Raw genomic sequence first — 25,305 nt, 5'->3', positions numbered from 1 at the left:
TATTCACATAATTCTTTTGTCTTTTATGAGTTTAATAAAGAACTCAGTCTCGTCTTCTGTCCAAACACACCGCGCCATCTTTAAAGAATGATCGACTTTCACGTACGTCAGGTGACCTGTAAATTATGCAAAATTTCCATTGCAGTTTTGCGGAATATTCCTTTTTCGAATTGCCCCAAAAAAAAAAAAAAATGTTTTTTTTTGCGATATATGGGATTTTTTGCGAAATTGACGTGTTTCCATTGGGCGTATTTTTAATTTGTGCAATTTGAAGGGTAATGGAAACGCGGCTTGTGATAAGTCACGGCAAACTCGCGACTATGAAGAGAAAAACCTTCATACGACCCTCCTTTTTAGGGTCGCATCTTGACATCACATCCTGTTTTTAATTTAATTTCAGTTGTTTATTTCATTTGTTTATTTATATAGCACTATATACTGTTGCCCAAGGTGCTTCACAATCTCATATAAAATTAGAAAAAAAATTAAAATTTAAAATTTAACGCACAAAACAGACAAGATAATGATCAAACAAACACCCATCATGAACACACAACATTTTGGGTTTGTTTACATGTCTTTGGTCCGTGTTGCGTTCATATTGTATTGGAACCGCACCAGGGTTCATGTGGAAGTGGAGTGAGACCCGTCTTTTGAGCGTCTCGGTCCGCTTGTTTGGTTCGGATGGCAGCGTTCACACTTATTCAAATGAACCGCACTAACAGAGCAATCGCACCAGGCTTCGTTTTAATCCAACCAAACATGCCAAGTGTGAACACACCCTGAAATATGAACCGAAGTTATTTAAACAAACCACAAGATGTGACCCTTAAAAGGACAGAATGCAAAAGCATACCTGTTTTTTCTCTTCATAGGATCTACGTTGCCCAATAAAGTTCGGTACAGGCGTCAGAAACGCGTCTCCCTGCAATAGATCGTCATGTGTGTGTGACGGAGGGATTCCTGCCGCTGTTTTAACATTTTATAAGCCCTTCACAAGTTCTCAGCTGGGCAAAATACCATCATATATAGGCTACGCACATACAACCAGCTCGTTGCATTGTATTGCATGAGTTCAGTCGCAAAATATGTCGCTTTTTTGTTTTGTGTCTTTAGGTTCGGTGTTAACGCTAAAGGTCTAAATGGACTAAATGTCATTATAAATCTTTTTCTTTTTTGAGAACCGAACTACAAGTGTGAACACAACCTCAGTCTCCACTGAGCACGAGCCACATGTCGTTCGAGTCCTCAACTTTCCTGCCCACAAGTCACGACAAAGCCACGGGTGTCTTTCAGTGACGTGTTCGTTTTTAATAATATCTTTTCTTCCTCCTGAGTGGAGAGACGTGTCTCGTTGAGCTCGATCTGAATGTTTTACCACTGACTGCAAAACACTTCCAACAAATGGGAGAAAAAAAATCCATTTGTTTTTGCATAAAATTTGTCTTCCAGTTGCACACTGCAAAAAATGCTTTTCTTACTCAGTATTTTTGTCTCGTTTCCAGTCCAAATCAAATAAATCAAGATGCATTTACTAAAGTAGTAAAATGCCATAAGATATTATGTATTGTTTTCCGGGGGAATTTTTTGCATAAAACAAGCAAAATGATCTGTTCATGGGGTAAGAAAAATAATCTGGTTTCTGTTTGAATTAAGATTATTTTTCTCACCCCATGGACAGATAATGTTGCTTGTTTTAAGCAAAAACTCACTTCATTTTGATTGATTCCCCCGGAAAACAAGACATAATATCTTATCTAATTTTACTTATCTAGTAAATGCATCTTGATTTAAGAATTTTTAGATATTTGGACTGGAAACTAGACAAAAATACTAAGTAAGAAAAGCATTTTTTGCAGTGCAATGCTTACAGCTGAAAGAATTCAGGCTTGCATGATTACTCGCTTTTTTTTTTTTTTACTTGGTGTCAGATACAATTTTCACTCAGAAATATAAATTACAAAGAAATGGCAAGTAACACATTAAATTAAACATGAAATTTGTAACTTTAAACTTAAAACTATTTTAGTTATCTTTTTTTAACAGTGCAGTCGCCAATAAATCGAGTGCAAGTCACTTGATCCGTAACTACATTTCTGAGTTGTTCTGAAATGGGTGGTTTTGAATGGGTGGCAATGAAGTCCAAAGATGAAGAAGAAATAACAGAATTCCTTCTTATTCAGACGCTTAATTGTTGCCAACAGACTGCATGTAAATAAGCTCCTTCACGGCATCCGTCGCCCTGCCCGTGGATCCGAGCCATAAACTTATTTTCCCAGCACTGGCAAGATCTACAGCACCACTGTGACCTCTCTCACCACCTTTACCAGCTCAAATCACACCTAGTTCGGCTAGTTATAGCAATGTTGGGGAATATCTACCATATTCACCTGAATATTTGTTGCACCAGGTCAAAATTGAATTGTTGAGAGCGAGAAAAAACACGGTAACACTTTACAATAAGTCCCATTTGTTAACATTAGTTAATGCATTAGTTAACAGTTTACAGCCTTCGTTGATAAAAAATAAAATTGTTCATTGTTTGTTCATGTTAGTTCACAGTACATTAACTTTTGATTTTAAAAATCTAGAAATTAACATTTACTATAAATATTGAAATATTGTTGAAATATTGTTCATTGTTAGTTCATATTAACAAATGAATCTTTATTATAATGTTACCAAAAAAACACAGATATGTCAAATCAGTGTGTAAGTCATATATTATTATTACATTCAGAATTAATGTATTTAAAATGAAACATTATAAACACTATAGACATGTATTTTTGCACATATTTTGTGTGCTTGATGTTAATTGCACAATATAAGTCGCTTTGGATCAAGCCTCTGTTTGATGATAAAAACCATGACTTATATTGTGAAAGTATTGATGTTAATGATATGTGGACATGATGATCCTTTTCTAAAAAACATAATGTTGCACTGTAAAGTCTGATTTCTGAAAGTCTGAAATTGAATGATCAAGCAAGCCTGAATTCGTTCAGCTGTAAGCATTGCAAGACACATTTTAAGACAAATAGTATGCAAAAACAAATGGATTTTTATTTTCAAGTCAGTGGGAAAACATTTTAGTGAATCAGTTTGTTCATATGATCCATGCAAATGAACCAGTTCAAAAAGAATCAATTCGACGATTTGAGTCACATAATACGGTAACACTTTATTTTACAGTGTCCTTGTTACATGTTACATGTACTTATCAGAGTAATAACAGTAAGTTATGCATAATTACATGCAACTAATCCTACCCTAACCCTATAGTAAGTACATGTTGTTCATTAATATTACACAGTACTTAAATATATAATTACACTGTAACAATGACACCTTAAAATAAAGTGTAACCCAAAATACTACCCAAAAAAAGCTAAGTACTTAGCTAAACACTCCTTTCAGTTTTAAATCCTAGTATTTTAGATTAAATTAAGTGCAAACTTGTTGTTTAACCTCACAATACGTGCACATATGCCGCTCGTGAACGAATCCTTTACATTATGAACTTTCTATTCACTCTAATTTGCTTTGAGAAGTGCAAATCTCGGATGTAGAGACTGTTTCCCACAGTCAATGAAATGGAAATAGTTGTTTTCAGATTTTATATATATTTCATCCAGCCGTGTTTCCAACCTAAAATTAAAAAAAACTGAGTGGATAAACACCAGGCTATTGTTGTAATGGATTTATATTTGACTATATGGATATAAAAATGCAGATTTTCCCAAAAGCACTTGACTTTCCTCGCTCACACCAAGAAAGAAAATGATGAAGATAACTATATTAGCGTACACACCAGCGGACAATATCGCTCTGTTTATTAGATTTGTCGTCTGCCACTTTAAACGCTCGAGCTCTTTAAAGTTGGTGGATTCTGATTGGCTGTCAATGTTTTTAATATTCATCAGCTGAAAAAAAAAGAATTTAAATTATCGTTCTGAAAGTGATTCCAATGCTTTCAATTCTCTGTGCCGTTATTGTTATAGTTATGGTGTGGATTTAGAATGATATCTATATCTTAATCATAATCATCCTTGGTGTGAACAGGCCTTTAATCTTAGAGCAAAAGGAGTAAAATTCGCAATGCTAGTCTTACACAACAGGCCCAGGATTGTCTTTGTACCAGTCACTGCTGCTCCCCTGCTTTGGCTTTGGCATAAAACACCATCCATATTGCCGTGTAAAAATGAATTATGAACCATATTGCATAACTGTACCCAATGCACACGAATTTCCATGCCACCTCCTGTAGGAGCGCAGCACACAAACCTCTCAGAGTCGCTCTCCCACGAACATGTGTCTGCTTATATTTCCACCGCACAGATGGCCACACGGCATGGCATGGGATCTCTCGCGGCGTGATGCGTTCGGATATACGAGGGAAAACTTCTGTGAGGAGAAACGGGTTGTTTTCTGACGGGACTGTTTAAACGGATCCACAGAATTAGTCAAAGTTCATAACTTCCACAGATTAGCTGTAGTATTAGTACAAATCGTTGTGAACACATCATTGGATCAATGTAACTATGAAACAGTGTATTCCCTGCTGGAAATATATTAGTTAGTTAGTCCTGAAGTATACTAACTACTATGGGAGTAAAATAATGCCAAATATTTTTGAAACAAAAAAAGCCTGTTATATTGCACTACTTTGCAAAAAATATGCATTGTATTTTTAGGGCTTGCATTTTTATGGGCTGAAATTAAACATGGTTGAGTATTTAAGTTGTGAATATTTCAATTGAAAACATTTCAAACACATTTTCATTATTAAAAATGAAATAATCCATATTCACCTTTCATATTTCACTTCCAAAATATTCAAACTGCTTAAAAATACAACCTATAATATTCAACAGGCAATTTTCGGTCCATTTTATTTCGCTTAGCAAATTCAGTGGTTCAAATTCGACAGTAAATTCAACGTTGGCATCCAGGAACTGCAGGAAAAGCAGCGGATTACCGAGCATACTCTCCATCTGTTGTTAGTCCACCTCACCAGCAGGGGGTGCAAGCGCGTGTTGTTGACGAAGACCAGAGCAACAGTTAGAGCAAAAACATTGCGCGTAAAACATTTGCCATTATTTTACTTCCATAAACTACCATCTTGTATATTATGAATATAGTTGACTCATTGACAGTGTTGGTAATGCATTACAAGTAACGCGTGTTATGTAATCAGATTACTTTTTTCAAGTAACTACTAAAGTAACTCATTACTTTTAAATTTACTACTAAGTTACTTTTTCAAATAAGTAACGCAAGTTACTTTGTTTTCTCATGTATTGACCAAGTGTGCCACACACATCCTGAAAAGTGAAGCCAAAGCGTTTCGATCGCCCCCTGGTGGCTGGCTGCAGTACAGGTCATAAACCCCGCCCTCTCCATGTAATTCAATGGGACGCGAGCCAAACAAAAAAAATCCATTAACACTTCAAATAATATTTTTTTTTTTAAAGATGGTGTCTGTAATTTTTGGTAGTTCTCATCCCCAGTAGGTTAGGTTTTAGTTAGTTTCTGATGCTATAAAAACGGGGTGTAACGTCATGATAGACAGCTGTTCAAACCTGCAATAATTAATTGCCCGCTATAGTGAAAATCAAGCTTTTAATGTCATTTATATGCCTATGTGGTGTTTTTAATATGCTTTAAGACAAACCATGTACAAATTCATGAGAGTATTTCCACAAACTACCTTGTAACCAATCAGATCAACGTGTGATCGTCAACCAGTGGATCTCTGAGCTGAGTGAGTGAGTGGAGGCAGGGCTCATTTGCATATTCATAGAACCGCGCATACTAAATGAGGCAAGGGTGTCGAGTTACATTCAAGATATTTTAAGACATGAAGAAATTTTTATTCACAGAAAAAACATTTAAATATGTAATTTTGATGATCAAAGATGAGTTTTAAGGGATTAAATGATTGACTACATATTTGATGCAGTCGCTTTGGAAGAAAGTGTGCATAAATGTAAAGGACTTTTAGATGCAATATTCCACATCTGAAAGTATAATCTGGATTTGCTATGAAAAATAGTATCTTAAACGCAATTAGAAATTAATATACAACATCTATTATATAATCAGTGTTGGGTAATTACTAAAGTAATTAATTTCTAGCAACTAATTACATCTTCAACAGTGTAATTAGATTACTGTACTAATTGCATTACCTATTACTAATTACTTTCTAAATCCCATTTCAACAATACAAGGATAGACATGAAACGGTTCTTTTAATTCTTTCAAATAAATAATATAAAATTGCATGAATTATCCAAAGTATTTAAAGGGAGAAGGTTACATTAAAAACGTTATAACATTTTGACATTAGATGTTACATTTTGTGGATGTTTCTCAACTAGAATTCTTGTGTAGTCTATACAGTATTTAATGCAACTGCAATGAAATTACAGAAAAATTAGGAGTAATCCCTTACTTTACTTTTTCAAAGGAAAATTAATTAAATTACAGACATTAATTACTTATGCATTACACCCAAAATTGTATATAATAATATATAAAATATGACTGTAAATAAATAGTAAAAAATAATAGTAAAAAATAGTAATGATAGTAAAAATATGTTTAAAACATAAGTAAAATATTTTTTTAACCTTATTTAGCATTTCCCCCCGAATTATCATACTTGCTATAGTTTGTATTTGTGTCAATATTCATAAGAGTTATAGTAGACTGCTTTTTAAAACCTTCAGCATTCTTGGCTAATGTGTGCACAGACTGCAGATTAGCTGGAAAAGTCACAGTAACTAATTAGGGACGTCGTCTACTATTGTGAAAGAGTTGAGTATGTTCACGCCGCTCTAATATTAGCATAGCAACAGAAGCGTTTCTGTCAGGCGAGGCGGTACGAGGTGACAGAGACTGAACTAATGAGTCGTTTTGATCAAGTGAAGTCTCTCTGAATCACAGATCATATCGCAGACGCTTGGCCACTGTTGTTTAGATGCTAAACCACAAGCGATTTGATCCTGGATGGATGTAGTAATGATCGGAAAATCCGTGCTCGATATTTCTTGCATCAGCCTCACTCGTATAAGAAAACTAAATCATGTATTGTCATAAAAACATAATTAGGGCAACAACACACACAAAAAAAACTAGAAGTTGTGAATTAAATTCATGGTTTAAGTAAATTATTCAGTCACGTTATTTGTTGAGGTAAATCAAATGATCTGTTTCATGTGCATTTAGTTCATTATTTCGGAAATGTATTTGTATTTAAAAAAAAATTAATGCACTTTGTGAATATTTTCTTTAAAAAAAAAACTATTTAAATTGTATTTGTTTATAATCCCATGATTAACCCCACAATATGAATAAAAATTAGTGGATGGACAGCAGGCTGTAGTTATTAATGTTTTATATTTGACTGTTCAAAAAAGATAATGTTTGTAATTTCACATTAAATACTACATACATTTATATAACATTTTATTTTAAAAAAAACAACAACTATATATTTGATTTGATTTGATTTTTTTTTTTTTTTTTTTTCAGCATTTTTTCATGCAATACCACAAAAATTAAATAAATATGAGTGGATGGACACCAGGCTATTGTTATTGTTGTTTGATATTTGACTATGGATAACTTTTATTTATTTTATATAAAAGTTATTTAATATTTAAAAATAAAATGCACATTTTGAACATTTTATTGATTTGTTATTTGATTTATATTTATATTTTATTTTATTTCCATCCAGCATTTTTTTTTTTTTTATGCATACCCCAAACTTTTAATAAAAATGAGTGATGGACACCAGCTTATTGCTATTGTTGTTTGATATTTGACTGTTTAAAAATAAAATAATGTGTTATTTTACATTAAAGAAATTGCATGCATTTTTAATACACATTTTATTTTAAAAAATATATATATATTTTATTTGTAATGTTACTTTTTTCTTCTTTTTTTTCCCCCCATTTATTTATTTATTTTTAATCTCCATCCAGCATTCAGAATTTGTTTTTATACGACTCACAAAATGTGAATAAAAATGAGTGAGGAACACCAGGCCATTGTTACTGTTGCATGATATTTCTCTGTGAAAAAAAATAGCATATGCATTAAGATTTCCAATGAATATAAACTTTAGTTTGCTATATTTAAAGGGGTGGTTGATTATGATTTCACTTTTCTAACTTAAGTTAGTGTGTAATGTTGCTGTTTGAGCATAAACAACATCTGCAAAGTTACGACGCTCAAAGTTCAAAGCAAAGGGAGATATTTGCTTTTACAGAAATCACTTTTTAAGGACTACAACAAACGGCTGGTAGAGACTACAGTGAGCTTCTTCAGGGGTTAGTGACATCACTAACACTAAAATTTACATAAACCCCGCCCCCAGAACACGATTTATAGATTATCAAGACAGAATATGCTAATCAGTGACTAGAAGATAACTACACATCAGCTACATAAATTCATCAACTAATCATTCAGAAATGTCCTGTTGCTTCTACATGTTGTCACTTCTTCTTGAGTCTCTCCATCATTGTCTGACTTTGATTTGAACATAAAAGGCTAAAAGTTTTTGAAATTTTTAGTGCATGTGTATGTGAGGTAAAAGGACACAAGCTGTTGAAGCTCCGCCCCCTGTGCCGGGAGCAGCAGCTCATTTGCATTTAAAGGGACAGACACAAAACGGTGCGTTTTTGCACCTTTAACATGCTATATAAAAATATCTGTTGGTTATTTTGAGCTAAAACTTCACACACACACTCTGGGGACATCAGAGACTTATTTTACATCTTGTGAAAAGGGCATTATACCACCCCTTTAAGTTGCATTAACAACACGAGGGTGAGTAAACAAGGTTAGTTCAGTGTGTACTGTCCCTTTAAGGGCTTTGGCGGGCGTCGGGTACAGTACACGGCACTGTAAAGCCTCTGCAACAGAGAACACAGTGAGTCGGGTTGTCAGGTGCTGTTGGCGAAGGTTAACGCTGTGCTTTAATAACAGGATGCAGCTGTTCTCCTTCAGACTGACTCAGAGAGATGGACCATAAGTCTTTCCTGGCCTGTCACTAAATAGCTTTTTCACATTGTATCAGTTACAGGGAACTAAGGAAACTCTGGCGTTAACAAGGCTAGTTTGGCCGGTGAAAACAGTTCAACTCAGGCTACGAATCCTGCGCTGTTCGTGGGACAATGTGCACAGGTCTGCTTTGGCCGAGCGCCTCTATTGGGCATTGTCTCGCAAACACGGTGAACGTTTGGGGAAATTATGAACAAATGACGTGGAAACAGTTGCTTGAATGATAGCGGGGAGGAAATCAGAGCGAGCCGGATTCCTTTGGCCATTGTTCCTCCGTGTGAATGTCTTCGGGAACCCGATCCGGCTTTCATTGATTGATCATTGCTCCACATTCCTCGGCCCTTTGAAGTCTGCGGTCCGGCTCAAAAAACCTTCATTGTCTCATTGTCTTGCGTGGAGATGTGGAGTGTCGTAATCCTCTGCATCTGCTCCGCAAGGTTCAGTGTAATGAGCTTCATTATTTAGGTGTATTACTAATGCTGTGTAGTGAAGCCCACTTGATGTTTAAACCACCGACCAGATACACCCTGACGCTAAAAATGAGATATTTTTGTAAAGAAAATGCTCATAATGAGATGAAATGGATTATTCATTTGATGAGATATAAAGTCACATGACCTGTTTAATGTGCATTTTGGTAAATGTGTTTCCATCAAAGCTTACGCACTTGCCAAGAAAAAACTGTCATGAAAGTTTCAATAAAACATTTATTATGAAAATTGTATTTGGAAACAAAATTACTTATTTTATTTGCTTGTAATCCAGCATTTTATTTATCCAATACCCCCACATTTTATTAAAATTGAGTGGATGGAATTATTTCACTTTGGATAAAATAATTTATGTAATCTTACAAAAAAAATTTTTTTTACTTAAGTTTTTAATGCACATTTTGAAAAAAAAGAAGTTTTTTTATTTAATTAATTTTAACATTTATATTTAATCTGTTTCTAATCCAGCATTTTTATGCAATACCCCAATGTTTTCATAAAAATAAGTGGATAGACTTGTATAATATTTGTAATTTAAAAAAAAAAAAAAAAAAAAAAATATATATATATATATATATAGCTTTTAATGCACATTTTGAAAAAAATAAACATTTTATTTATTAATTTTTCATTTCTATTTGATTTGTTTCTAATCCAGCATTTTTATGCAATACTCTGACATTTTTATAAAAATAAGTGGATAGAGTAATATATGTAATTTCTCTCTCTCTCTCTCTCTCTCTCTGTAAAAGGACACATGAATATTGTTAGTGTTATTGTTTTATATGTGACTATGAATGAATGAAAAAGCATATGCATGAAGATTTTCAATGAATACGATTTTTTCAAACAGTTTCAAACTCAAAAAAGTCTCTGTAATGAGTTTACATGGAGAGCAAGTGCAAACCTGAACATCTGAACCTTCTTCTCAGATGTTTCTCCTGAGAGACGGACCTCAGTAATCTCACACGTGTCTCCTCTAGATCCTCCAGATCTTAGTAACGTCTCAATCTGTGCTCAGATCTCAAGATGAACTCCAACATTTCTCATCAAATGATCTTAGCTGGATTGACTCATGTGTGTTTGTTTTATCTCTTCTCAGGGATTGTAGGAGAAACATCCGAGATGAAGTTGAATGCCACGTCTGCACCGGATCCGATTTGATGTTACGTCGCATTGGTACGTGCATTCAGGTGACATGAATATACATTATTTTAAACGTTATTTTCATAAACTTGCGCCAGCATGTGATGCATGTTCCTGCGGCGAGACTCGTGCGGTCGGGGGATTTCTTACATCCACTACCATTCAAAAGTCGTACGATTTTTTAAATCTTTCTAAAAGAAGTCTCTTCTGCTCACCAAGGCTGCATTGATTTGATTAAAAATACAGTAAAATACAGTAAAAATGTGAAATATTATTACAGTATAAAATAACTGTTTTCCATGTGAATATATTTTACAGTGTAATTTATTCCTGTGATCAAAGCTGAATTTTCAGCATCATTACTCCAGTCTTCAGTGTCACATGATTCTTCAGAAATCACTCTGATATGCTATTATTACTATCAATGTTTTTTTTGTGTGTGGAAACCATAATAATAAAAAAATTCAGGATTCTTTGATGAATATAAAGATCAAAAGAACAGCATTCATTCAGAAATCTTTTGTAACATTATAAAAGCATTTACTGTGACTTTGATTATGCATGTATAGCATTCACATGCATTTCTGCGTCTCGCATCCACGTGTGTGTTGAGATGCACGCCTGTATGAATGTGAATGCTTCTGCCTCTGTGTCCGCACATACTTTTTTCTCGGTGCCCTGCTGTAACTCGTGCACTCTCGGCTCCTCGAGGTCGCGCAGGGGTCGCGCAGGGGTCACGGTGTCGACTCTCCCCCACAGCCAGACACGAGCCCGTCCAGTCCCGCACATCTGTAACAGGAGCTGTTGGCATATAAAAATAGCAGCTTCAGGCCTTTGCCCTGTGAACCCGGGGCCGGCGGAGCCTCTCTTGCCCTATTTAGCATCCGCTGAGCAAACTCAGCTGTCTGGATTCCTCCCGTCTGCACCTGGGGCCCCTCGGGGCCGCCATCCTGATTAAAGTAACCACATTATGGAAACACAAGAGGAAATCGGTTAGCAATAGAAGCAGTTTTATGAGTTTATTAGGTCTCAATCAAAAATGTATTCAAAAATGTGTGTATATATATATATATATATATATATATATATATATATATATATATATAATAAAAAATCATATATATATATATATATATATATATATATATATATATATATATATATATATATATATATGATTTTTTATTTATTTTTTTAAACAGTTTCAAACTCAAAGTCTCATACAAAGCTGACGTAATGAGATTAGTAAAGAGGTTAAATGAGTTTTATGAGTTTTTGGTTTTGTTTGTCTCAATCAAAAATCTATTCAAAAATGCATTTTGTTTAGATTTATGTTTTCAATTTTTGATTCTGTTTTTGTTGGGCTTAAAGTCGAGGTCAAGGCTGTGTAACTGGCCTGAGATCATAAAAACTTTGGAAAAACTGCTCATCAAATCAATGTCATTACCAACATGCAGGAAGATATTTTGTTGTCATGTGGCAATAAAACAAGAAATAAAATAAAAAAAAGTAAACAATGTAGGCTATTTAAATAATTTTATTGTTAAATTAAAATTAATATTAAATATTTTATCATTATTATGTATAAATTATATGAGCATAATATAACATTATAATATGTAATATTAATTTAATAAATAGTATTTAGTATTTAAATATTAAATAAATAATTAAAAAAAAATATTTGATAAAATATTTTTATTACATTATTCTAATTTTAAACTTAATAAGATATCATATTTAAATCAGGGCTGTCAAATCAATTCATTGCGATTAATCGCATCTATCATAAAATTTTGTGTTTATATAATATATGTGTGTGTGTGTACAATAATATATATATATATATATATATATATATATATATATATATATATATACACACACACACACACACACACACACAGGTTGGCAGGTTGGGATTGGGAAATGACCCGAACTGAACTCAAACTTGGGTTGCCCACATAAAGCGCCACTGTGCCACTCGTGTGTATCGCCCACCAAGACCCAAATCTGACCTATTCCTGAAGCCATGACCTACCTTGCCATCAGCAGATAATGACGAAGACTCATCTCTCTTCATTACAGATGCAGAAAGATGAAGACGGAAGGAGATGAACAATAATCAGACTGAAATGAGTTTGAAACGCTTCCTGAGCCCTTCATGACAGGTGCCAGTTCAAACACACACACACACAATCACACACATTCACTAATGCTTGTGTCTTTTTTAGTCTGTTTTTACCCTTAAATTGGTAAATTTGTAAAACTGGTTAAAAACACCACTAGGTGCTGCGGACCCCATTGAAGACTCCTGCTCTCTCTTTATGTTGGGTGCAGCGTTCATGTCTTTTTTTGTTAATATTTTGAAATTTTTATTAGTTTATTTTAGACTTTTTTTTCTCAATTGCAAGTTTATTTCTCACAAATCTGACTTTTTTCTGATAAATCTGATAAATTGTGAGTTTATATCAGAATTGTGAGATTTTAAACTGGGAATTCTGACTTTTTTCTTTATAATTGCGAGCTCACAATTCAGACTTTATTTTATCGCAGTTTCCAGTTTATAACTCGCAGTTCAAAAAAGTCAGAATTGTGAGACAAGTTTTGTAATTGTGAAAAAATGTCTGATTTATGAGATAAAAAAGTCGCAATTCCCTTTTTATTTTTGTAATTCTGAGGCGGAAAAAAGCTTCCATAATTTAGTATATTTTTATTTAGAATTTCTTTTTTTTTTTTCAGTTAACGTTTATTTCATTTCAAGTAACGGAAAATGTTTATGGTTTTAGTGAAGGATAGTAACCCTGCTTCCGTGATGATGTATTGTAAGTGTGTTTTCAGACGGGGCTCAAGCGCTGACGTCTCTCCAGCATATCCCACTGTCCTTTGGGGTGAGGTAGTAGGTTGTATAGTTTTAGGGTGACACCCTTCCTGTTAGATAACTATACAACTTACTGTCTTTCCTGAAGAGGCTGTAATATCACCGTCATCTTCCTCTTCAAACTCTGCGACGAAACCTGGACCGGATCACGACTAGACAGGACTGGGTTTGGATGGATGAAGTCTCTGGAATGGACTACATCCATCAACCAAATATCAAAACTGAATTACATGATGTGCATGTTGGTTAAAAGATTAATTGATTTGATGGTTTTAAATGATCTTTTGTTAAAGAGGCCATATTTACAACCTTTTACAGTCTTGATGTTGTTGTTATTCTCTACTAGAACAGGTTTTCCTGCTTGAATGTTGATTATTTTCCTCATATTCTCAATTGTTGCAGCTCCTCTCTTCCCAGTCTGTCAGTAACGCTCTGTTTACTTCCTGTCTCTATGAAGCCCCTCCTTCTGAAAAGCACACTGTGCTCTGATTGGTCGGCTGGAGCAGTGTGTTGTGATTGGTCGAGTGCTTTGAGTGTGTTTGGGAAATGTCCCGCCCCTAATTACCATAACCTCCAGTTTCAACACGCTACTAACTAACTCAACCAGGCCCCGCCCCTTTATTCTGCATATTAATTATTTAAATGAGGAATATTGTGACATGTTTTTTCATTCATATTATGCAAGTCCCCGAGAATATTCCAGCATCTCAAGGCCTCGGCACTGAGGATGTTTTTCATTCCGAACACAATCTGTGCCGTGAAGTTCATTATTTTACAGGATCCTCGAATGACTCTGCGCTTGACGTCGCTCCTGATGTTCGTACAGGGTGAGGTAGTAGGTTGTGTGGTTTCAGGGTAGAGATTTTGCCCCATCAGGAGATAACTATACAACCTACTGCCTTCCCTGAAGGGCAGCGATACGGCAGCGGGACACCAGCAGGAGGCGCTGAATCTCTCGCCATCATCAGGACACACAGGTACACTCAAACCATCAATTTAAAGTCCCATTTAATCCCTTAAAACTCATCTTTGATCACCAAAATTACATATTTAAACATTTTTTCCATCTTCATGCCTTAAAATATCTTGAATGTAACTCGACACCCTTGCCTCTTTTAGTATGCGCGGTTCTATGAATATGCAAATGAGCCCCGCCTCCACTCACTCGCTCAGCTCAGAGATCCACTGGTTGACGATCACACGTTGATCTGATTGGTTACAAGGTAGTTTGTGACGTCAGAAATACCAGCGATTTCAAAGCGTGTTTTTGAGACTGTCTTTGGTTCACTGCAGTTTTAAGGAGGAAATACTCAGCAATGGTGTGCAATGAATTTACACATGGTTCGTCTTAAAGCAGATTAAAAACACCACATACACATATAAATGACATTAAAAGCTTGTTTTTCACCACAGTGGGACTTTAAAACTACATAAATATGAATCACCCAGTGAAAAAGTCTATATGCTAGCATACTTCCTAAACACTAACAAAATAAATGTTTAACAGAAAAACTAAAGCCTGTTATTTTATTTTAAAAATGCATGAGCTTTAACTTCTATATATACTGTGTTCATTAACTCATCTTGATATTTTGGAAGGCTGTGGCTTAAACTTTTTACAGGATAAATATGATGAGAATATATATCTGCAATATCTGTTTAACATGTGGTGAATCAGTTGTTATTCCACGTCTGTCTACAAATAAACCTGCAATAAAACAGACTTTTAATAAATATGTTTCTTGTTGTGTCTTTTTGTGACTTTAAATGAAATCTCACATACAGTAAAAGAACATGCATCTCTTGGCTTTGGAAATATACTGATTAAATAATTTAAGATTGTTACATCACACTATTTTTGCACAGACTTTGTAAAGCAGCTCGTTTAATCACTATGTCCAGACGAAGTAGAACTTCAATTCAGGATTCATAGCATGAAATTATTTTAAATCAGTAGCCTTTAGTTAGTCTGATTGTGTTTCCTTCTGGAGCGTCAGTAAATGTTTGAACCTTTTGTAATAGTTGTGTTTGAGTCCCAAAATGGGTTCAAAAGGATTTTTCTGAAGAACATTGGGCAGTTTAACTCAAGAACAACCATCACAAAACAAAAAAACAGTCGTGGATCATCAGTTAACGACACAGTATTACAGTTTTTTCCAATTGCTAACACACTAAAATTATTTAAACTGACGCACAGAGAGAAAAACCTCTTCTCAAGTCTCCAAAAGTCTAAACACATTTTCTGCTTTACACACATTTTGCACTTCAAAATGGCACTTTTTAAACACACTGAACACGGTTCTCTGCATGAGACATAACAATCTGACAAAGTCACATGATTGCCATTTCAAAACACTGCCATTCAAAATGACACTCCATGATCTGATTGGCCGACACATGTGTCACCTGACCAAACACCTCAATGCTTAATTGTTAACACTTCAATCTTTTTTAGTTTACTGTTATTTTTTGTGAGCATATTTTTGTTCAGTCCAATGTTACAATTTCTGCTGTGCATATGTTGCACGGACTTGTTTGGTGAAAAATAAAAATGTTTCAACAGCATGTGTGTGTATCTGCAAATATTTCTGTGCATGTGAACAATCTGAAGAAGTTTCTACTATTTGAACTATTTTAGTATTATGGCAAAGCATACTAAAGATGAGAGTGCTTTTCATTATGCCCAACAGTGTGTAGTTGGTTAGACAAAAATCTGGTAATATGAATGATGTAGTGTAGCTTTGGTTGCACTGCTTCATTTTGCAGGACATATTAGGTATTTTGCTGTTTGAGTGTGTGGTTTTGTGAATTGTGTTAAGTATTTTGATAAAACTAGTTTGCAATTGGAAAAAACTATAAGAATCAAGGGTACATAAACTTTTGAACGGGGTCATTTTCATAAATTCAGCATTTTTTTTTTTCTTTTTCTTGTGGACTATATATGTAACATATTTTATGTAAAATATCTTATCCAGGACAGTACTAAATAAAAAATAACATGCATTTTGTATGATCCCTCTTATTTTGTTAACATTTAGCAGATTCTTCAAGGTGTATGTAAACTTTTTACTACTATATAAGTTTGATGGTGAGTAAGATGACAGAATTTACATTTTTGGGTGAACGGTGGCCTTTAAGAAACACGCAAGTAAACACTTTTAGTGTAATTTCCACATAACTGCATATAGAGAATAACTTTTTTTTCATGCTAGTAGTTTGTTAGGTGGTCATTCATATTGGCCTACCTGTACTTCATAATTCATATTGGATGGATCACCTCAAGGCTGGAAACTGTGGAGAGATCTTCAACAAGATCATACTCTGGACCACACCGGACTGAACCTCACATGGACAGATGTACACATTAGACAGAGGAAAAAACATTATATAAAGCTCTGCTATACTGTAATATCATACTGACCATGATTCCGCGTTAAATAACAGTGTCATAATGTCAGCAATTCCCTGATTCACAGGCCGTGAGGAGCAGTTTGAGATATTTGTTCCCTGCCATTTGGTGGAAAAAGCAAGAAAAATGTTGTTGTTTTTTAATGACAGCCTTTATACTACAATATATACACACACATTTATTAGGAATGTAAGCAATATTTCTGCAAAATGGCGCTAAATCATACGAAAAACTGCTGAGCTAGTCATCATCATAACTTTATAACAGAGTCATGGCGCCACCTATCGGTCACTCTGCTGCACTGCAGACAGACATGCGGTTAGCATTACCATATTCTAGAACTGCCCGTGGACAATTGGATCGCTGGTCTTTTTTTAAAAATACACATGCATGCAATGATATACTTTTTACTGTGTATTTGATCATGCTGACTATAATTTCCTTAGTATATTCTTAATATTATAATATAATATAATTTATAGTACATTATTTTATGATATATGGTTGATTAATAATGATTAGGCTAATACAATTTTTTTTATAATATAATTTTTTACCCATTTTATATATATTCATTAATCGTGATTATGTATTTGACAGCACTAATATACACTCACCTAAAGGATTATTAGGAACACCATACTAATACTGTGTTTGACCCCCTTTGGCCTTCAGAACTGCCTTAATTCTACGTGGCATTGATTCAACAAGGTGCTGAAAGCATTCTTTAGAAATGTTGGCCCATATTGATAGGAGATTTGTGGGATGCACATCCAGGGCACGAAGCTCCCGTTCCACCACATCCCAAAGATGCTCTATTGGGTTGAGATCTGGTGACTGTGGGGGCCATTTTAGTACAGTGAACTCATTGTCATGTTCAAGAAACCAATTTGAAATGATTCGAGCTTTGTGACATGGTGCATTATCCTGCTGGAAGTAGCCATCAGAGGATGGGTACATGGTGGTCATAAAGGGATGGACATGGTCAGAAACAATGCTCAGGTAGGCCGTGGCATTTAAACGATGCCCAATTGGCACTAAGGGGCCTAAAGTGTGCCAAGAAAACATCCCCCACACCATTACACCACCACCACCAGCCTGCACAGTGGTAACAAGGCATGATGGATCCATGTTCTCATTCTGTTTACGCCAAATTCTGACTCTACCATCTGAATGTCTCAACAGAAATCGAGACTCATCAGACCAGGCAACATTTTTCCAGTCTTCAACTGTCCAATTTTGGTGAGCTCGTGCAAATTGTAAAGACCACACCCCTAAATGCATTGAAGCAACTGCCATGTGATTGGTTGATTAGATAATTGCATTAATGAGAAATTGAACAGGTGTTCCTAATCCTTTAGGTGAGTGTATATATATATATTAGTGCTGTCAAATTTTATATGTCGCATATAATTATGCAATGTTAAATACAATGTTCATGCTTATATTTAGTAAGAATATAAACAGGAAGCTGTCATTTAGAATTGGAATTTAAAGTTAGAATTCAGAATCTTAGAATTAGAATTAAGAGTTAGAATTACAAACTAAAATTCCAATATTATCACATTTTTGTAACATCTGTTGAGTAAGTGAACACAAGCACACTGACATAGATTAGGACAAGAGTCACTTTATAAGTAAGATCAATTTGAATCTTGTTCTGTCATAAATATCAAGTTGGGACAATGTGTTTTAGATGTTATACATTTATAAAATGTATTAATGACAAAATTAATCTAAAACAACAATATCACGTTAATGAATGTGCTAACATTGTTTTATTTTTTTATGCCATGGTTACGACCAATTAAATGTTGCAATATAACACAAAAGAAAAAGCACAAATCTAAAAAATGACTCATCAGAAGATCTTTTGTTAGGAAACATTTCAGACGGCAGTGATTGATTTTCCACAGGTTTCGGGAGAGATCCCAGCTGTGTTCTGCAGAAATCAACACTTTCACCATCCGTTATGCAAGGGTCCTGCAATCTCATTGTCCAGGATGTTTGTTTTTCCATTTTAAACAAAGTCTCTGCCATGACTATTCTCTGATGGTTCATCAAACACACTTTCTAAGCTCATTATTTTGCAACATCAAAAAAATGACTAAATGTTGTTCACTGTTTTGGGATATGCTGTTGCTGTGAACAATATCTAAATGCATCCCTTTTCCCTTTGCTAAAACACTTGCACGTTAGTCTTAACTCGATTTTGGGTTCATCTTATAAGGGTCAGAAACTATATATTTTCATGTGACACATTTTTACTGAGTGAGAATTAAGTGTGACATTAAAAAGGCAACATGTTGTTTTTAATGAATATAGCAATGTTAAAGGGATATTTGACCGCTGGAAAGATGAATGTGTATTTAAATTGGGTCATTTATGCAGTAGAAATGTGAAATTATTTTAGAAGTTGGAGCCTTCTAGACTGAGAAAAGCCAGAAAATGTATTTTTGGCTCATGTGGATGAAAGACTACAACTCCCAGAATGCACTTGCTTCGCTGCCCTACGAGGACACTCCCAAGCCACGCCTACCGGTTACAGAGGGCAGTATCGGGAGAAATGATACAGCTAGGCTACTAGTCGACTCGAAACTGAAAAGACGGCGTTTTATGGTGAGATCCCCCTATGGGCGGGTCGAACACATGCGGGACGAGCTCCTCCTACTGGCTGTAGTCTCTCGCCTCTGGACAGAAAAGCCTCAGATGAGCTAAATGACCATTTTTGCGTCATCAGAGTTTTTTTTCCAGACACACAATACAGAAATATCTCGTCTCAGGGGGACATGAGGGAGGGAAGCACGGACATTCGAGAATACTACCAGGTTTCTACTGATACAAAGCTTAATGCTAATCGGTGAAGTATCCCTTTAATGTATTTGGTCTTGGTGGACTAAGGCCATGTCCACACTATATTTTTCTCTCCGTTTTGGCCTTCCGTCCACACTGAGACGGCGTTTTTATTAATGAAAACAAAGCTTTTTTGAAAACGCACTCCAAAGTGGACACATTTGAAAACGCCGTTTCACGTTGTAGTGTGGACGGTGAAACTGGTGGTATTTAAAAACGATGATGTAAATTTAGTCATGTGATGCATATTGTACCAATAGATATTCATGTGTATACCAGTATTGTGCCTGTTATGTGCTATTCACTTCCACACTGTTGCTAAAAATATTCTACATTGCACACACTCTTCATATCACAGTCCTGCAAAGATGACAGAATTTACTCACATTTGCTGTCCTGCGGCAATTCATGAGAGCAGTCGTGTTTTAGACCAAACATATGGTGACTGCGACCTGGACCGCATCAGTGAATGGTGAGATCTTTTACTAAATAAAATGATCCTGTCAGAAGAATTGCGCGATAACTTCATTATTTATTTTTCCATCTGAATCATATCAGTGATCTTTTGTGGGGTTTTACGCATGTGCAGTAAAGGTGAATTTAGCGTTTTCCGGCGTTTTTCAAAAGTTTCTCATCCACTCTGAAACGTCCGAAAACGCCTGAAAATGCTAGTGTGGACGGAGAGCGTTTATAAACGAAAACGCCATTTTCAAATGTATCCGGATTAATGTAGACGTAGCCTAAATCTGCTACGCTTCTGCTGTTGAATATTACTGCTGCAGAAGTAGAGACTTGCTACTGCTAATAGATACACAATAAATCCCGTGTCAGATCTAGGCAGGTGGAGCTGGGGAGGTGGAGGGGTTCAGAGGATCTCTGATAGCACTGCAGGAACACTGAACCATTTAAATGTTGAGCAAGCGATATCATTGGCTGCCGGATCAGCAGAGGCCAATCAGCTTGTGCCATGCGGTAATACCGCATCTGCAATTGCTAGTAGGCAAAAAACAGTGTGTGACAAAAGAAGTATGTCCGAATTCACACTAGGCAAAGAGTCCCCGGATGAACTACTGAAGTGTGCATATGATGAACACTTTACTATGAGAGGATTTTTGTGAATGAACTGATGCTAGGTCACATGATAATAACAACATGGCGGATGTAGATTACATTTACATCCATACTACACACACTCATACTATACAGAAAGTTATGCATGTTACTTAATAGTGAGAATTAGACCCTAAAGTGTTACCAAAAAAATACTATGGAAGTTACGTAACTTCCACTGAAACAGGAAGCTAAGGCGGGACATATTGAATGGCCCCTCCCCCTTTTCAAATAGCCAATAGCGTTTAGCTTACCTCACAGACGGCAAATCGTACTTCACAGCACCATGGACGCGAATCTGAACGCTGATGATACATTGGAGGTGTGAATAAATACTATCCATTTCATTCTTAACCACCGTACAGTTGGAAAACGGAGTAAAACTCGAGCGTTTGAGCAACTGAACACACATCTCCAACACATAATGCTTTGTGACGCGTCAAAGGTTGCTTTGGCCAGGTGGTGTTTATAGCACAGGGGGCGGAGCTTTAGATTCTAGAGAGCATTTGATTGGACAGAAGATGTGAAGCTGAAGTCCACGGTGATGTCATAAAAATCCCTGATCCATTTTAACGGAAGTGAGAGACTGTAAGTTTTGAATGCACAAACACACCAGCTTATTCATAACCTTAAAGGAACACTCCACCGTTTTTTCATATTAAACTATGTTATTCCCTCAACTAAGACGAGTTGATACATACCTCTCTCGTCTCAGTGCGTGCACTCAATCGCTCTGGCGCGCGGCGACACTTTGATAGCGCTTAGCTTAGCCCAGTTCATTCATTAGGGACCAAACAGAGATGAAGTTAGAAGCGACCAAACACCTCCACGTTTTCCCTATTTAGATACAGTAACACGAGTAGTTACACGACCAAGTATGGTGACACAAAATAAAACGTTTTTGGTCGCTTCTAACTTCATCGCTGTTTGGTCCCTAATGAATGAACTGGGCTAAGCTAAGTGCTATCAAATTGTCTCCGCGCGCCAGAGCGATTGAGTGCACGCACTGAGACGAGAGAGGTATGTATTAGCTCGTCTTAGTTAAGGGAATAACATTAATATGAAAAAATGGTGGAGTGTTCCTTTAAGGCGAACATATTCATACTAAAAGCTTAAAAACTTAATTTCAGAGGGGCTTTAATGGGGACCAGCAACATTCTTCTAAATATCTTCTTTTGTCCTCAGCAGAAGAAAGAAACTTATACAGGTTTAGAACAACTTGAGGGTGAGGAAATGCTGACAGAACTTTTACTTTTGGGTGAACTATCGCTTTAATGAGCAAACTCGTGCTCCAGAGCTTGGGAGGCGTCCAGTTCCCGGTCAGCCGTGCCGCTCCTGCCCAGATCCCTGCGTTACGTGACTGGCTCCTGTCAGAATCAGAATCTTTATTTGTCATTATACAAAGAGGACAACGAAATTATTATTTTTTTTATTAGCTTTGGTACTATTTTCACAAGTTAGGTGTATTTTCAAAACTCTTAGTACAAAAATCCAAACTGATCACACTTGTAATACAGCTAGTCAACCTGATCTCATGCTTTCATTACAGTTATACACTTTTCAGTCCATATAATCATTGTTTCAAACACAAGATTGTTGTAATGAGAACATTTGGTTTAATCACAGAAACACAACAGTATGATCTTCTTTCAATTTAGTACTTTTAACTATCAGTTCAACAATGCAAGATACATGTTTCAAATCACAGTTGTTGCTGAATTAATTACAGTAATGCAGGCTATACATTAGATAATACACATGCATAACCTAACTTATGTAATTGAATCCATAATGTTTGTAATAGTATCTATCCAGTGTGTTATCTAAAGGTGAGATGAAGCACAGCCATGAGGTTCTGTGCTAGAACAGAGTTTGCTGGCAATGAATACAGTAAATGATTTTGACTATTTGACTGGATATACTGTAGTGGACCTTTACAGATGAAGGCTGAGTTACAGTAATGTCTCTACCATGTTTACAGCATCACATGGCATACATACTGTAATGTAAAATGCTGTATTTGATGCCGTCTGTCTCCCTTCTACTGATGCATCTCTGATCAATCTGATGTTTTACAGTCATTGACTGTTTCCTCTCCCTTATACTCGATTCTGCTTTACAGTGTTTTCACAAATGACAAATTTCTCTGTATCTCTCTCTCTCTCTCTCTCTCTCTCTCTCTCTCTCTCTCTCTCTCTCTCTCTCTCTCTCTCACACACACACAGGTACACACACACACACAGACACACACACTTGCGTGTGCACACACTTTGAACATAGTGGTGGTTATTATCTATAAATCACTAATGTAAAAAGAATGCATTTTTTTTTGTTATATCAGCAATTGCAAACAAGTTCTATAGAAACTGTATATAGAATCTATATATACAGAAATCTATAGATGTACCAAATGATTAATTGATTAACCATTAAGATAATTTGGATTAAATCATAGACAAATGTATTAAACTGAACAAGAAGAGATGCAAATCAAAGATTTGATAGTAAGAGCTTTATGAAAGGCATGTGACTGTGAATGAAACATTTATATAGACGAAACACTTATTTTGTGTTGTGAAAAGGATACTTTGTGATTTTGTGTATTGTACTTACACAATTGAAAACATGATGAAATGTCTGAAAAAAAGTGCACTTTTGATGATCTGTCGTGATATTAGCACTAAGAGTTTACACCTAACTTGTGAAAATAGTACCAAAGCGAATAAAAAAAAATGTATATGCAACGAGTCCCCGGGCTAGCAGGGCTTTCTGGAGGTTGTCCATGAGGAGAGGACCTCACCTTCACTCTTCTTTTGCAATCTGGCCCGCTCGCCCCCCTGGGCAATATCACTGCAAGCCCAACATTTGTGTCTGGAAGATTTCACAACATAAGCCCTGTGTCTCTCCTCAAAGTGCTTTTGCAATGGAAAGAGTTTTTAAGTCGGATTAAACGCTGCTCTCTGCCAACCTGCTGGCTTGCCTCATCCCAAGATGTTCTTCATTCTGAATAGAAGAATAATGTAATAATGATATAGAATAAAACCTGTTGGTTTTGGTTAAATGTTGTGTGTGTGCTGTAAAAAATAATCCTGTTAAAAAACGGTAAACTACTGGCAGCTGTGGTTGCCAGCATCATACCGTAAAAATACGGTATGTTACTGTTTTGAAATTAACAGCTAAATATTGTTTTGTCAGCTACAGTATAAAACTGTAATTTAACTGCATATAGCTGTTTAAACATTAACAGTAGCACGCCGTATTTTTACGGTATGATGCATGGCAACCACAGCTGCCAGTAGTTTACCGTTTTTTTACAGAATTATTTTTTACAGTGTGTGTGTGTGTGTGTGTGTGTGTGTGTGTTTTTCTTTTTTTATATTGTAATATACTTATTCCTGAGATCAAAGCTGAAGAGCAAAGAACAGCATTTATTCAAAATAGAAATATTTTCTGACAATATGAATCAATATTATCACTTTTTATCACACTGTAAACCCGGATATTAAGTAGAATCTACTTAAAAAAACCAAGGTAACTCTAATTTTTAAGTAATGAAGCTTTAGTTGAATAAGTGAAGTGGACTACGTTCAATGTACTTAAGCCCATAATGGAATGGAATAGAACATTTAAGTTGAATGTACTTATAACCGAGTTACAGTAACTGAAGATACTTAGTTTAAACAATCATTCCCCACCCATTTATTTAACTCAGCTTGTTAAGTAAGCATTACTCCATTACCAATTCAACTAAATTGTATATTCTAACGGACCCAACTTAACTTTTAGTTCCTGAAACTCAAAATATCTTTCAATCAATAGAGCCATGTAAAATACACACATACAACTGCAACATTACACTGATCTAATTTTATTTTTATTGAATATGTCTTTTTTTTAGCAACAAAAGAAACAAAGCCATGGCCTAATAGGCTTCTAGTGTGTAGTTTCCTCAGTGATGGCATGAAAAAAAAGAACAAAAAGAAAAACAAATGTCAACCAACACTAATGCAGTTTTAAATGAGGTTTCATCAATTGTACATTAACATCAGACACAACAATAACGTCCAGAAATCTTACCCGTGACTCCATCTGGAAAATAATTTGCGATTTCGTATTTTGTTTTTGACCCTCTGAACTTACCGTTGGACAGGCAAAACTTGGTGATATTAAGTTGTTTGAGCTCAAACACATAATTACAATAAGATAGGCCATTAAAAAGTACAGTTTACTCAGAATTCATAATTAATGTAAAGAAATGACACATGTTTAAGTAATACAAACTCAGTTTGTTTGAGTAGAAACTACTGATTGGACTTAAAAACTCAATTACA

At 35.4% G+C, this 25,305-nt stretch overlaps 2 protein-coding genes across 4 annotated transcripts in view; both read left to right on the top strand.

Annotated features, from left to right (window-relative positions):
• Nucleotides 1–13,048, top strand: part of LOC307151128 (uncharacterized protein) — a gene marked incomplete at its 5' end in the record, with an annotated part of 50,009 nt that extends 36,961 nt beyond the window's left edge. The window contains 2 exons of one of the 3 annotated variants that reach the window (XR_013819826.1): nt 10,678–10,754; nt 12,810–13,048. Coding sequence is in view for 1 of the 3 variants with exons in the window: in XM_079858975.1 (XP_079715101.1) it covers nt 10,678–10,758; nt 11,433–11,679 (328 nt within the window). Of the gene's footprint in view, nt 1–10,677; nt 10,872–11,432; nt 11,702–12,809 lie in introns of those variants that run through there. The other 2 variants (XM_079858975.1, XM_079858976.1) reach the window with 2 other exon arrangements.
• Nucleotides 1–25,305, top strand: part of avpr1aa (arginine vasopressin receptor 1Aa) — a 675,329-nt gene that overhangs the window by 429,694 nt on the left and 220,330 nt on the right. The gene's annotated exons all lie outside the window — the stretch shown is intronic.

The sequence above is a fragment of the Squalius cephalus genome (assembly GCF_949319135.1).
Source record: "Squalius cephalus genome assembly, chromosome: 23".
NCBI lineage: Eukaryota > Metazoa > Chordata > Actinopteri > Cypriniformes > Leuciscidae > Squalius > Squalius cephalus.
Note: the sequence above shows the minus strand (reverse complement) of the source record. Positions and strands in the feature narration are given on the sequence as shown.